This window comes from Tamandua tetradactyla, chromosome 6 (assembly GCF_023851605.1).
Source record: "Tamandua tetradactyla isolate mTamTet1 chromosome 6, mTamTet1.pri, whole genome shotgun sequence".
Lineage (NCBI taxonomy): Eukaryota > Metazoa > Chordata > Mammalia > Pilosa > Myrmecophagidae > Tamandua > Tamandua tetradactyla.
In genome coordinates, this window is record NC_135332.1 from 51,345,169 (window position 1) to 51,360,601 (window position 15,433).

Below are 15,433 nucleotides of genomic sequence, written 5' to 3' on the forward strand. Positions count from 1 at the left end.
GACAGTATGCAGTTATACCTACTATCCAGTTCAGTAATTATCAAGTTTTGCTTCGTCTATCCTATTTTATTGTTGTTGCAAAAGCATTTTAAAACAAATCTCTGAACTTGTGTCAGTTCACCTATATATGCTCTATATATATATATATATATATATATATATATATATATATATGTTTATATGGATATTTTATTTATAACCACAATTCCAAGCCATACTCAATCTCAAAAATGTCTTTTTACTAATATATGTTCAAACAACTTACTTTAATTGATAGCATATTAGGACTTACATTTTATATTTAGAAATTTCTAGAATATTAGCATAGCTACCAAAATATTAAGTATTCTCTATGGAAATTAAAAAAAAAACGTAGATTTTTTTCTGATGTGGACTTTATATTTTTAAATTAATTAAGATTTGTGGCCTCTGCAAAGCCATACTGTTTTAAACCTACTGTGTGAAGAAAACTGTCCATTTCTTTCCTTTGGAATTTTCTGTCTTTATAAACTTACTGGCAACAAAATTGCCATTTTAAATTTTGTTTTGTTTTGTTTTGTTTTTATCTGTATTTCTCAGTGTTCCTATTAGTGAGCACATATCTCTCAGGAATTGATCAGTGGGATTTAAAGGAAGTGCGTTTTAATGTAACAGTTTTAACCTCAGTTACTCTTTGTAATCTCCTTGCCCAGTCTGAGTTGTTAAATGGCAAAACAGAGATGTAGTTGTGAATTATTTTCCTTTGTGCCTCTGCACAGAAACCTTTCCTTCACTGCAACTGGTTTTCCTCTCTATGCACTATTCATGAGTCTTTCTAGGAGGACTGTGACTGGTGGACCATGAAAACTACCTAGATTTGGCAAACTGGGCTGTGTCATAGTTACCCCCTAACATGAGAAAATTTCCATTGAAAAGGCAGCATGGCAGCTTTCCTGCAGTTGGGTCAAATTCTTCACAGAGATATGTGACAGTGACTGAAGAGGAAGAGTTTCTATATCTCCCTGGCATCTGCAGTAAAGGTAGAACTAATTAATTCATGGTCTAGAGTATACTCAAATAATCCCTAGGACCACAGAGATTAACATAAAATTACTTTCCTGCTGTATTTTAAGGTATCTGATAATTACTGGTGGATGGGGGAGCCAGGGGAAGGTTTTAAAAGTTAGGTCTTCTTACTGGTAATAGGCCTTTCATATTGGATAGTTGCTTGTTCCTTTCCCTCCTCCCTTACCAGTGCCCCTGGGTTTCTTACTACAGATTAGAATGGACCAGTCCTGTCTCATCTGCTGGGATCGTTGCACCCATATACTTTCTGCATCAGTGCACAGACCAAACTGTGTGTTCTCACTTTTTAAATATTTATACTTACTTAAACACAGAGAGTGAGGATGTTTAAGCTCATATTTAACTCTTTCAGTTAAATGTAGTGTTTGCTTTCTGATCAATGGTATAATGTTGGGAGGATATGAAAAGAAATTAAATATTTCATTGCTTTGGTATAGCTGTTGTATAAGGCCTTTTTTCCCTTAGAATATCAGATAAATAAATTTGGGGATTATTTTTTAAGTATCTTGGAAAAAAATCTCTTTCTTATATATAGACGTAGCTCTGCAAATACCAGAATTGGTTAAGCATAAAAGAATAAACATAAAAATAACTTCAATGGGTGAAAGAAATTATCTAAATATAAAAGATGAGAATCTTTTTTTTTTTATGTGTTTGGGTTAGGGGACAGGGAGGCTTAGAAGGTTTGTTCTAAATAGTCTGCAGCTTTGTAAAATGATGTCATAATGAATCAAACTACACACTATTAAAATTCTGGGTTGGAAAGACCTAAGAGACACAGAAATACATTCCTTATTCCTGAACTTACAGTTTCTTTGAACATATAACAAGGAATAAGGTACAAATAGGATACATTTCCTAGATTTGTCATAAAAATTTTTGCTTTGTAATTTGCTATTGTTTCTCAAGCAGTCTTATCTAAATACAAGTAAAAATAACTTTTAAGGAAATCAGACTAACAGATTCTATTACTAAGATGTATACTGATTGGTACAGTTGACATAGTAATTGTAGTACATATAGCAAAAACTAGAGGATTGCTAATTATAACTTTATGTGAATAGACTTAAAAGAACTTGATTTTCTTAACCAAGTTGAAGCATTCTCATAAAAACCTGTATCAGGTCCACCAACTTTAAGATTATTAAACATGTGGGGAAAAGGGTTTTCTTACCAATTATTACTGGATAGTTAAACTAATTTTTTTTTTTAGTTGTACTAATTTTAGTATGTTTTAATGTGACATTCTAGTGCTTGGAAAAGTATCCCCAGTAATAAGTTTCACTCTTATTTCTTTACAAATTTTCTGCTTGTCAGTAGGTAATTGCCACAGATTTGTGGCAATGGTCACAGTTTCCTGTGATTAAGACAACTACAACAAAATGACCATACCAAATCTGAAAACCTTCCTTTTTTAGTATATTTTTTTGACTGACTCTGAAGAATGTCTCTGAAGAATGGCTTGTGTGTTCTTCTGGCTTTTTAAAGAACAGTTGAACTTGTGTTCTAAATGCAGAGGATTGATGTATCTGGGCAGATGTAAAAAGGATTCTTTCTCATTACCCTTAAAACTTTATTTTTAACATGGTACTTCCAGAATCAAACATTAATTTAAAATTTAGGAAGTAAACACCTGTGAATATAACTTGAGCGCTTAGGAAAGTGATCAGATAAAATGATAGATACACTGTTTTATTTAGGGCCTCTAGTATTTAGCAGGGAAAGTAACTGGCCAGTAAGTGAATTGTAGGTAGAAGGAAGGTGGCTTTTTGAAATAAGGAAAGTTGCCCTAGGTGGTGTTCATTAACAGATACAGTTGGAATAACCAGGGTACTGCAGCACTGTGTCTCTTAGGTATTTCCAACCCAGAGCTTAGAAAACTAAGTGCAACAAATCTTTCAGACACAAAGAAAATAAAAATATTTCTATTTAACATGTTCTGCACTTATCTGTTCTGCTACCTCAAGTTAAGAGAGAACAAACTTAATATGGCATGAAATTACTGCACTGCTATTCACGTTCATTAGAAGTATATTGTTATAGCCATAAGCATGACTGGCTTTTGCATGAATAATAAACTGCTGCTTTGTGAATTTCACCTTAAAGCTTTAAGAAGCACAATATTAACCTTGAACCTGTATTAAGTATTTCCCAGAGTAGGTTTATCTTAGAGCAACTTTCTTCACCACAATGTGGTCAAGACCAGTAAGTGTTCAAAAGTTGGGAAGGCATATAACTTTATGAGGCCTTTGGAGTGGACTTTGTGTTAATCAATTTACTCATTTTTGAAAAGTAATATTTATTTGCTGGACTGCCTGTTAGAGATCTAAGAATCATTAAAAGTACCATTGGGCAACTATCTAGTAATATTTGATTCAGGCAAAAGTCATCGATGGATAGATATAAAAGGTAGTGAATCAAAGTTTGATGAGGCATAGGAGTCTCATAGTATACCACAAGGGGAAAAAACTTTACAGAGAAGAAAGCTGGCATACCCCATCAAAGCAATCAAAGTTACCAGCAGTAATGGGACAAACTAACATCATATGCCTCCTAATATGATGCACTGAGAAGCATCACTTCTGTGGTGTTATTCCTGCCAAAAATGCATAACCTGAATCTAACCATGAGGAAATGCCAGACAAACTCAAATTGAGGAACATTATACAAAATAACTGTCCTATACTCTTCGAAAATGTCAGTCATGAAAGACAAGGAAATGCTCATAACAGTTCCAGATTAAAGAAGACTAGAGAGACATAACAACTGAATACAGTGTGTGATTTGGAAATTTCTTTCCTAGTTATTTCATTGGTATTTTTCTCTCCTAGTATCTGGAATATTCAAATTAGAAAAAATGTGTTTAATAGTCTGTAGTTTCTCTCCTGTTTTGCTCTCTTGGTTTCTGTGGATTATATGCAGTGTTGTGGTTTTGGGTTGTTTTTTAAGCAGCAGCCAAATATGTTATGAGGTCTCCTGGTCTAGTTATTGCAAGCTATTGAGAACATGAAATTGAAATACTTAATTGTTTTACCAAGTTTTCAGTAAATGGAAGAAAGTGAAGTCCTTTATGCTATTTAAAAAATACTAGAATGTATCATTTAAAAGTTTTATAAACACTAAGAAAAGAAAGTGTAATAATCACTAAGATGAATTCACAAAGAAGTCATGGTGTTCAAAAAGAAATTTGGTCTGGTTTTTAGGCTGATAAGTACATAGTGGGACAGCTTTATTTTCAGGACGGCAATTTGGTGGGTGTCTGATTTCTTGTGGAAAAGATGAAAAAATAAACTCTCTGATTGTAGTTAATTGAATGAGTGATTAATGAATAAGTATATCAGTGTCATAGGTGGCTTTTGTCGCTGTATCTGTTGCAGAGATCTGTTCTCAGTTCTCTTAAAAACTTTAACTTGGATAAAGCATGGATCAGATTTATAAATGACATAAATCTGGGAGGGATAGCCAAAGCACTGGATGACTAAAACAGGAACTGAAAGATGAATGGTAGCTAGAAATGATAGGCAAAAATCCAGTAAAATAAATCTGACAGGAATAAATTCTATGAGGACAACCCATCTTTGTATGATGAGTGGAAGAAAAAAGCTCTAGGCTAAATCATGGAAAATCAGTTTGCCAAATTTAAAATTTATCAATTTGCTTGAGTACCACCCTACATGTTTACCAAATGTATTGATTTGTTTGTTTTAACTATTTGATTAATATATATTGATTAGGTCTAGTTAGGAAAATGGAAACCACACTAATATTTCAAACATTGGGAAATGTACAAGGAATAAAGGAGAAGAAAGGGATAAAAAGATAGTAATTACAAGAAACAGCTACCACACCAAAAACTGGGAAACAAAGGGGTAAATGTTATCATAACCGAGGAGCAAGAGGGATCCTAGTGGAGCTAGTACCCATATATCTGAGGAGGGGACACATTCAGCTACTGGTGGTACTGAAGTCCATACTACTGAAAGAAATTAAAATATTTAAGTTATGTTCTCTATGTTTGATTAAGTGTGATAATCTCTGAATGTCTCTCTTTTCCATTTTGAATATGGTTCTGAAAATAAAGCATAAAACTAATTCAACCTTGATCATGTTACCTCATGTTCTATGCTTCCTTTTTTCTCATTTCTACATCTTTAGAATGGCTTTACCACCAATTGCTCTCCTACCTCAGGTGTAGTGCTAAGTGAACTTTCAAAAGAAGAGAGTGTTTATAGAAATTTAGACAGCAGTTTTTTTTTTTAAGACATGGCAGGTGAATTAGGCTAAATATTTTCTTTGATTATAGGTGTGTACTTTTTTGTCTGCTTTTTCACTGATACCTTAAAGCATTATTAAATAGACTTCATTTTAAGTGGTTTAAGATAAAGATGTTTGTCAAGATCCAAAACATTGAAGCAGGATTTGGAATTGATTTTTCTTTTTTTCTTCCTCTCCCCCCAAATATTGCTTTTTTAGGTCAGTAACAGATCCAAGAGATGGAAAGAGAGTAGCACTCAAAAAGATGCCCAACGTCTTCCAGAATCTGGTCTCTTGCAAAAGGGTCTTCCGGGAATTGAAGATGTTGTGTTTTTTTAAACATGATAATGTAAGTGAAACTGATATTTGGAGAAAACTTGCTTCCTAAGCCTACTTAATTGCATTAATAAAAAGTAAGAAAGGGTTAAAGGATCACATGCAAGCAAAATTTGGAAATCAGCTATGATTTTATGCCAAACTCTACAAAAAGCAGTAAGGACATCAGTGAGGTTTTAGAATACCTATTGATAGACTTTCAGTTCCCACATATTGATCAAAAGAGACACTTACACAAGCACACAGTTTTCTCAGCTGTATTGTTTCAATACTTTCCCTTCCCTTCCCTTTATGTATACCCTTTTATGGCTTTATGACTGTCTTAAATGTTCACTCTCAAAGTCAGTGGTTTTCAGTTGTGGCAACATATTAGAATCACCCAAGAAGTCCATTTTATCAAAATTTCATTTCGAGGTTTGGAAATTAAGCTATGAATTATACAAGGCTAATCTCCAAATTAGGAAACATCAAACCTATTAAGTTTCAGATTGGCTTCTGAATTGTGTGCATTCTGCATTTGTCAGTCTGAATGTCTTTTTTAATTCTAAGAATATAAACTATTAAATATTTTTTGAACGATAAAAAAGGAGCATACAATTGTAAGGAAAATAAGGAACCACAACCAAGGTTATTACTGAGGGGTTTGAGACTTCAAGGCAAATTATACCCTTTTTGTGATTGAATATTAAGGAAGTTCAAGTTAATTCAAAGATTTATTGATTGACATGTAAATATTGATTGATGCAAAGTAAATGTTAATACTTACCTGAGGGGAAATATTAATATTCACAAAAATAGAGTGTAATACAGCTATATGATGATATTGTGAACCATTGATTATACACTTTAGATGATTACATGGTACATGAATATATAATATATATATATCAATAAAAAATAAATAATTAAAAAAAAGAGCGTAATATATAGTCGGATTGTTTTAAGTGGGAGTAATTGGCCCCTAATGTTAAATGCCTCGGTTTTTTTTCCTTTAATATTTTAAATCACGGATTAAGTTAGAAATGGGGGGAAATACTTTCTTCTCCAAAAAAAGAGAATAGTTAAGCCCTTAAGATAATATGGGTTCTTTTAATTATGGCTGTGTTTAGAGATGTAAGCTTTTAGGTGAATAGACTCATTGTATTTTTTTTTTTTTTTTTTACATGGGCAGGCACCGGGAATCGAACCCGGGTCCTCTGGCATCGCAGGCAAGCATTCCTGCCTGCTGAGCCACCATGACCTGCCCAGACAGATAGCTTCTCATTAGCTAATCCTGAATTAAAAGATAGATGTGTATAAAATTTTCTTATGGGTTGTTAGCATTGGGCTCTTAGTTTTCAGTCTCATGTGAAAAGAAAAACTGCCTTAAGTTCTGCACATAGTACACAACTTATGCTATTTTAATAAAACTTTATTTTAAAAAAATAATTTCCTATGAGTCTGACTGCTTGTTTACCCAGGAACCTTTTAGAACTTTGGCCAAAGTTTGGGTCTCACTTTGAGAGAAATTTGCAAAAGTTTGAATTATTTGGTGAAACTAGGAATATCAAAATTATAATGTGATTGAATTGAAGTTTCTTGATTTGACATATTTCATTTTACTCATTGTTCCTTAAAAATCTCTTTTCTTGAACTTTTTGCAAAAGATATTGGTATCTTTTAGTCAGTTGGAACTGCATAGCAGTGTGTTTGTTTTAATAACTTTCAACATGCCACCTCAGTTGCTATTTTATGACTAATTCCTCAGATTTTAGAAGTGATTTAGAATGTTGTCTGGTGTTTACCTATTTATTTATCGAGTTTGCTTGAGTACCACCCTAACATCAAAGCATGCAAATCTCATATTCATTATCAGAGACTCAAGTAAAGGTGTTCACGGTGAAGAAATATTTTACAGTTGTCATCAGGAATTTGCTTACTAAGGGCTTCAGTGGTTCATTATACTCAGACCAATCTTGTCTTCTTATATAAAGGAAGGGTTGTATAAAAGACTGCTATTTGTCTGTGCTGGTGTCTTTGCTCATGACTCATTCCTATGGAGTGACTAATAAAGTTACAAAGACAGTGTCTGACTGTGTGTATAAGAAAAGAGACAAACTGAATTCTTGAAAATCATACCAGTCAACACACAGCAACCAGTGTTTGGAGCTCCTGAATTCTTTCATAAAAGAGAACCTGTGACCTTTGTGGGAACATTAAAAAATGAGATAGATAGAGCTGAAGATGACAGAGCTCCACTATTTATAAATAATGGATTTCTGCTGTGTTCTGAGATCTATCTTTAAAAGCATTTCAGGGCCAGCATATCTGGTATGTGTAGAATACCAGTCTAAGAGGCAGCTGGTATTGGATGTAATTAAGGCAACAAATGTTTATTTGTCATGTTTTCTGTACAGAGCACAGTGCTATGGTCATGAGGAGGATACCCAAATTTAAAACATGGTCCTTTTTGAGAAGGTGAACCGAGTATTTAACACTTGTTGCTATGTGTCAAGAAGTATCCTAGATGCTTGACAGACATTAATTCACTTAACCCTTAAAAATCTTGTCAGATAAAGCTTGTTATCCCTATTTTACAGATGAGGAAACCAAAGTTTAGAGTTTTAAGTAACTTGCCCAGGGTCAAGGTAGATCAGGATTGGAGCCTAAATCTTTCTGGTTCCAGAGCCACGTTCATTAATTCAGTAAACATTTATTGCACATACCTGATATACCCAAACTATACAAGCTTCTGTAGAAATCTCTTCCCTCAAGGAGCTTAAATGGTTTTAGTAATGTGATAATTAGTATGATAAAGGTGCTAATGGAGTACTGTGCATATGGTTATGGTTAATACAGGATAGTTTGTTTTGTGTACATAGAAAAGAGCAGACAGTCCCTACAAGCATATTTGAGTAACTAGGGGAGCCTTAAAAACACAGATTTATGGGTCTCACTCCAGGTCTACTAATTTGGAATCTCTGGAGCTGAAGCCAAGGTATCTGCATTTTTTTAAAGCTTTTCAGGAGAATGCTGGTGGTCAAGTACCATAATTTTAGTAAAAGAGAGAAAGGGTGGTAGACTCAGAAACTCAAAAATGCTTCAACGTGGAGAAGGTAAAACCTATGACAAGCCTTTTGCAATTAAGATTTGATTCAATAGAGGGAGAAGAAAGGAATGTCATACAGTGGTGGCATGTAGAAGTTAATCTGGTCATTGTAGTAAGGTTGGATTTTAATTTGGGTGACTTTTATATGTCAGAGAATAGCTACAAAATCCTAGGAGGCTTTGGCTTTTCTTCTGAACAGAACTTCAGAGTTACTTTATCAAACCTATTGATTTCAGGTTATCTGACTGATACATATATCTGAGTAGCTACTGCATTGTTTTAATGGATAGGTTCACCTTGATGCAGTAACTTAAGGAAACAGAAATGGGTTTAACTTTCTAAAGATTTATCACAAATGTCTAGTCAGAATCTGAGCTAATGTAAAATTTGGCATATTGCTCTATCTGCAGTCCCCATCTATGCACTTGTGCGTGCATGCGAACATACACATAACTGTCATATGATCAGCATGGAAAAGTAATGTTTTCTCAAATTATGTATTCCTTTGAGAATCTCGTGTAAGCCTTGGAAAGATGTACATACACACAATTTCTGTGTCATTTTAGGCTTTCAGTAATCCCCTAAAATCCATTTAGAACCCTGTTAGGGCACCAGTAGGATATTTCTCTGCATGCACACTTGCTCTTTAGCTGTAGATATCAGTAATACTAATGTCAAAGGATATTGTAGAAGCAGTTATTTTTCAGTGGATTTGGGGTTTTTGCTGCTATTGTTTGTTTGTTTGGAAATTGACAAACTTATTCTTAAATTTATACTGAAATGCAAAAGACCTGAGATAGCTAAGACGATCTAGAAAAAGTTGAACAAAGTTGGAAATTCACACAACCAGGTGTTGATATATGAAGCTACAGTATTTGAGCCAGCACAATAGATTCAGTGGAACAGACTAGACATATATGTATATGTTCACCTAAATTACAAGAGAGGCACCACTGCAATTATGTGGGGAATGGATTGCTATTCAGTAAACAGTCCGAAGTCAAATACATATCCATACAAAAAAAAAAAAGCCCTGAACCTTAACCCCTACCAAACATTGCCATGCCCACAAATTTATTCTAATTGAATCATAGATCTAATTGTAAAAGGTAAAATGATAAAGCTTCTAGAATAAGGTACAGGAAAATAACTTCATGACTCTTAGATAAGCAGATATTTCTTAACTGGACAAGTAAAGCATTAATCATAAAAAAAATTTGTTAAACTGGACACCATTAAGAACTTCTATCATCAGAAGACAACATTAAGAAAGTAAAATGACAGACCTCAGACATGTATACATAAAAAACTTCTTTCCAGAATATGTTATATGATAGAATAATTTTTAAAAATATATTTGACATTTGAGGAAGACAATAAGAAATCAGTGTTTTACTTGACATTTTTCAGACTGCATATTCTGATCTAAACATTATATATCCTATAAAGAACTTCTACCAAATAAGATTACCCATCAGTAAAAGACTTAAGAATTTCACAAAAGAGAATAACCAAGTGGCTAATAAGCATATGAGAAAAATTGCTCAAAATCATTAGTCATCAGAGGAATGTAAATTAAAACTACAATGATAAACTCCTATATGTCCACCAGAATGTTTGAAAAATACTGATTATACCAAGTGTTGACAAGAATATGGAGCAATTGAAACTTACCCATTGCTGGTTAGAGCATAAGTGTGTAAAACCACTTAGGAAAAACTGGCAGTTTCTACTACTAAAGCTAAATATACACCTATATAATAACCCAGCAGTTCCACTCATTGGTGTACACTTAAGAAAAATTAATGCATGTATCTACTGAAAGATATGTACAAGAATGTTTATAGCAATTTTGATGTAATAGCTAGAAATTGGGAACAACCCAAATGCCTGCCAACAGTCCTCAGGATAGATATATTGTGCTATATTCCATTCATATAATGGCATGCTATACATCAATGAAAGGGATGAACCACTGGCCCACACGCAGCCTGGATGAATCTCACAGGCATTAAAGTAAATGAAAAAGCCATACACAAAAGACTTCATGCCTTATGATTCAATGTGTATGAAGTTCAAGGACAGGCAAAACTAAAAACTAATCCATGGTGACAGAAATGAGAATAGTGGTAACCTCTAAGAGGACCTTCTGGGGTGTTGTAATTGTTCCATTTCTTGATCTGGGCAGTGGTTACACATGTGTTGTGTGCATGTAAAAACTAATCAAATGATACATTTAGGATTTGTATACTTTACTACATACTAGAGCTCTAGAAAAAATAATTGTAATAACATAATCTCTGCCTTAAAGAACTTAGAATCTTTTGGGGTTGAGAAAATGGTAGGGGCAGGGGGTAGATGCTAGTTCCTTTGCTAAAAATGGAACTTAACTGGATTCCTTGTAAGTGCCTCATTCTTATCTTTGAATCCTTGATCTTTAGGATTTGAACTCATTCATTGAGGCTGTTTTAGTTTGTTAAAGCTGCCAGAATGCAATATGCCAGAAATGGAATGGCTTTTAAAAAGGGAATGTATTAAGTTGCAAGTTTACAGTTCTAAGGCTATAAAAATGTCCAAACTAAGGCATCCAGGGATACCTTGATTCAAGAAAGGCCAATGGGTCCATAACACCTCTGTAGCTGGGAAGGCACATAGCTGGCATCTGGTGGGGTCTCTTGCTTCTGGACATCTCTGTCAGCTGGGAAGGCACATGGCAATGTCTACCAGCTTTCTTTCCAGGCTTCTCCTTTCAAAGGACTTCCCCAGGAGGTTTTTTCATTCTGTATCACCTAAGGTCTCTGGCTATGTGGGATCTAAAGCTTTTTCCAAAATGGCTCCCTCTTAAAGGACTATGGTAAGCAATCCCACCTTGAATAAGTGGAAATACATCTCCATGGAAATCACTATCAAAAGTTCCCACTCACAATTGGGTGGGTAACATCTCCATGGAAACAATTTAAGGAGATCCCACCCAACAATATTGAATGAGGATTAAAGAACATGGCTTTTCTGGGGTATACAATGGTGTCAGACCAGCACGGAGGCTTTTTTTGTAGGAGAGCCATATAATGAACATTTGAATATTTTGCTATATATAAGATTGAGATTATTCACAGTAATAAACTGTTTTGTTGATAAAGAGCTAACTGAAGCTAAACCATTTGCTAATTCTTAGGTGGTTTATAATGAATCTCCTAACATTGTAAAAGTTAAAACTGGAGAAAAAATAAACAGCTTCCGTAATAAGCTTTTGTCCAAAAAAAATGTGAGAAATGTTCTGAGACACTGTTTGGTAATGACCATGATTTAAGGATATAGCTTTAGCCATTTTTTTAATTAGAGAAGTCTATTTATATTTTTTTGTATTTGAGATCCTTTAAAGAGTAGGTGATATTTGTGATGCTCTGACTCTTTAGAAGTCTTTACAGGCATCCTCCTATTTACATCATAAGGCATATTTCACATACATTATTTAAAATAAAGTGGTTTTAGAGGGACTTGCACATTAAGTGAAAAGTCAGACACAAAGTCTGAAGTTTGAAATTCTGCTACTTTTCCTTCTCACTTGTGCTGGTTTGAAAGGAAGTATGCCCCCTAAGAAAAGCCATGTTTTAATATAAATCCCATTTCATAAAGGTAGAATAATCTCTATTCAATACTGTATGTTTGAAACTGTAATGAGATCATCTCCCTAGGTGATGTGATTTAGTCAAGAATGGTTGTTAAACTGGATTAAGGGATGACATGTCTCCACCCATTTGGGTGGGTCTTGATTAGTTTCTGAAGTCCTATAAAAGAGGAAATACTTTGGAGAATGAGGGATTCAGAGAGAGCAGAGAATGCTGCAGCACTACAAAGCAGAGGGTCCCCCAGCCAGCGACCTTTGGAAAATGAAGAAGGAAAACGCCTCCCAGGGAGCTTCATGAATCCAGAAGCCAGGAGAGAAAGCTAGCAGATGATGCCGTATTCACCACATGCCCTTCCAGCCGAGAGAGAAGCCCTGTGTTTGCCATGTACCGTCTCACTTGAGAGAGAAACCCTGAACTTCATCGGCCTTCTTGAACCAAGGTATCTTTCCATGGATGCCTTTGATTGGACATTTCTATAGACTTGTTTTAATTGGGGCATTTTCTCGGCCTTAGAACTGTAAACTAGCAACTCATTAAATTCCCCTTGTTAAAAGCCATTCTGTTTCTGGTATGTTGCATTCTGGCAGCTAGCAAACTAGAACATCACTCATTTCTATCACTTCTAAGATTCCCAGGTCATTCCTACTGGTCTGAATACTGTTTTTGCCACATAGCAACACTATAGAATGCCATTCTCTGATAAACATTTTGGAATGGAAAAATCAGGAGTATAAAATGACAGGAATTAGAAAAATTCCAGGCAGAGTTCAAAATATTTTACCTTTGAAGCTAAAATCAAAGCTAAATGCAATAGTACAAAAGTCTAACACTGTTTTATATGGCTTTTCTACAAAAAGCCTCATCAAATATGGAATCAGAAAGGCTCATTCTTCTCTATCAAGTTTTAAAATGTATGGCTGTCACTTTCCTCTAGATAACCTCTAATTATAGCTGATAGATTTGAAGTGTAAAATAGCTTTATCTAATGGACGCTGTCACTCACCCCATTCTGTTTCCCCCAAGACAGGATGTGTTGTTCAGATACAGAGTTTAGAGTCCAAAAGATGTCATGTAAAACACTGATTTCTAGCTGCCTTTCTCAAGGGACAAATATTCATATTAAAAATTATTCTAGCACATAATGAGAAATGAATGTATGTGAATCCATGACACTGGTTAATTATAGCTTTTTTAAAATGTAGAAATGAAATCATTTATCTTTCGTATGATAAAAATTATTCTTTGAAGAATTTGAGAAGTCTGTTATTTTCTGTTTATTCTAAGTATAAACATTTTAATTCAGAAAGAAGATAGATATTCCTTATAAAACATCTAATCTATTTAAATGTTTAAATTTTATGTTTAACTAGTTTTAATGTGAGTGAAGTGTTTTTCATTACAAGAGATTTTCATTTGGTTTAAATTTTCAAGTGAGAAATGCTTGACTGAAAAAGAATAACCTTAAAAGAGAGAGAGAGAGGAGAACTCTATAGTTAAAACTTACAAGACATGAATCAATCACAATTTGTGAATCTTCACTCCTTATTTAAGCAAACTTTAAAAAAATATGACAATTGGAAATTTGAGCACTGGTATAATGACATTAAAAATCATTTAAAATTTTTAGACTTGATAATTGTATATATGTTTTAAGTTTTTTTTTATTGAAATAATCAGTCTGATATTTGCTTTAAAATTATTTAGAGAGAGCAGATGGTATTATGAAACAAGAATGGCCATGTGTAGATAATTGCTAAAGTCAAGAATTGAGTACTAGGATTCTTTAGACTATTCTGCTTACTTATATTTAAAGTTTTCCATTATTTAAAAAAAAAATCCTGAAAAAGATGTGAGTGGCTAAAGAGCGGAAAATTTAAACTTGTACCGCAGTTTGTTTCCTGTTACAGTTTCTTCCATCTCCTTTGAGTCTGGTATTTATCATTAACAGGATAGATTCAGATTCTTAGGTGTGATGTAATAGAGGAGACTTAAAAGAGTAGCTGGACTAAAGGGAAGTACCTGAAAGTATAGAACTGTGCTCCAGGAGCCTTGTTTCTTGAAGATGGTTGTATGAAGATATAATGTTTACAGTGTGACTGTGTGATTGTTGAAACCTTGTGTCTGGTGTTCTCTTTATCTAGAGTACGGACAGATGAGTAAGATATTGATTTTTAAAAAATAAGCGAATAGTAGGAGAAACAAAGGTTAAAATATATTGGGTAGATGGAAATACTAGTGGTCCTTGAGAGGGAAGAGTAAGGGGTATGGTATGTATAAGTTTTTTCTTTTTTCTTTTCATTTCTTTTTCTGGAGTGATGCAAATGTTCTAAAAAATGATCATGGTGATGAATATGCAACTATGTGATGATACTATGAGCCATTGATTGTACACGATACACGGAATGTTTGTATGTTAAGAATGTGTTTGTTGTTTTGTCAATAAAAAATATATATAAATAAAAGTAGCTAGACAGCTGGTGGGGGAGTAGGTCTATTTATTTGTTTGGATGGCAGAGGTTGCATTATTAGTATTCTGCTTTTATAAAGGCCTTGAATTTCAGATGCCTTAAAATCTTTTTTTACCATTCTTGTGACTTCTTTTTTTGTACTTGTAATAAAATCCAAAAAGCTTAACATAATTTAAAAGGATTTTGTGTGATATTTCTCCTGCCTTCTTCTTCTGTTTTATCCCAGGCTATTTTCCTCCCACCCACTATGTTCTATAAGCACTTATTTTTCTGTTTCTAGAATCTGTCTGGTTCTTTTCTTGACTCAGTGCCTTTACAATGCCTGCTTCTTGCCTGACCACCTCCTACTTAGCATTCAAGTCTTAGAGTAGTATTACTTCAGAGAAGCTTTTTCTACCCCACCCCTCTTTACTTTTTCTCTTCATAATAATAGATATAATGATGTATTTGTGTAACTATTTGTTTATTTCTTGCCTCTTCCCCTGACATGAGAACAGGGATATCTTTTTTGTTCGTCATTGTAACTGCAGAGCCTATCACATGCCTGCCAGGTAGAAAGCACTTAGTAAACATTTGTTGAACAGAGGAGTAAA

General features: G+C 34.1%; 1 protein-coding gene across 4 annotated transcripts in view; it reads left to right on the top strand.

Annotated features, from left to right (window-relative positions):
• Window positions 1–15,433, top strand: part of NLK (nemo like kinase) — a 245,244-nt gene that overhangs the window by 139,070 nt on the left and 90,741 nt on the right. For all 4 annotated transcript variants that reach the window (XR_013177722.1, XM_077165281.1, XM_077165282.1 and 1 more), the window contains one exon: window positions 5,539–5,668. Coding sequence is in view for 3 of the 4 variants with exons in the window: in XM_077165281.1 (XP_077021396.1) it covers window positions 5,539–5,668 (130 nt within the window). In the remaining variant the exon portion in view is untranslated. The remainder of the gene's footprint in view (window positions 1–5,538; window positions 5,669–15,433) is intronic.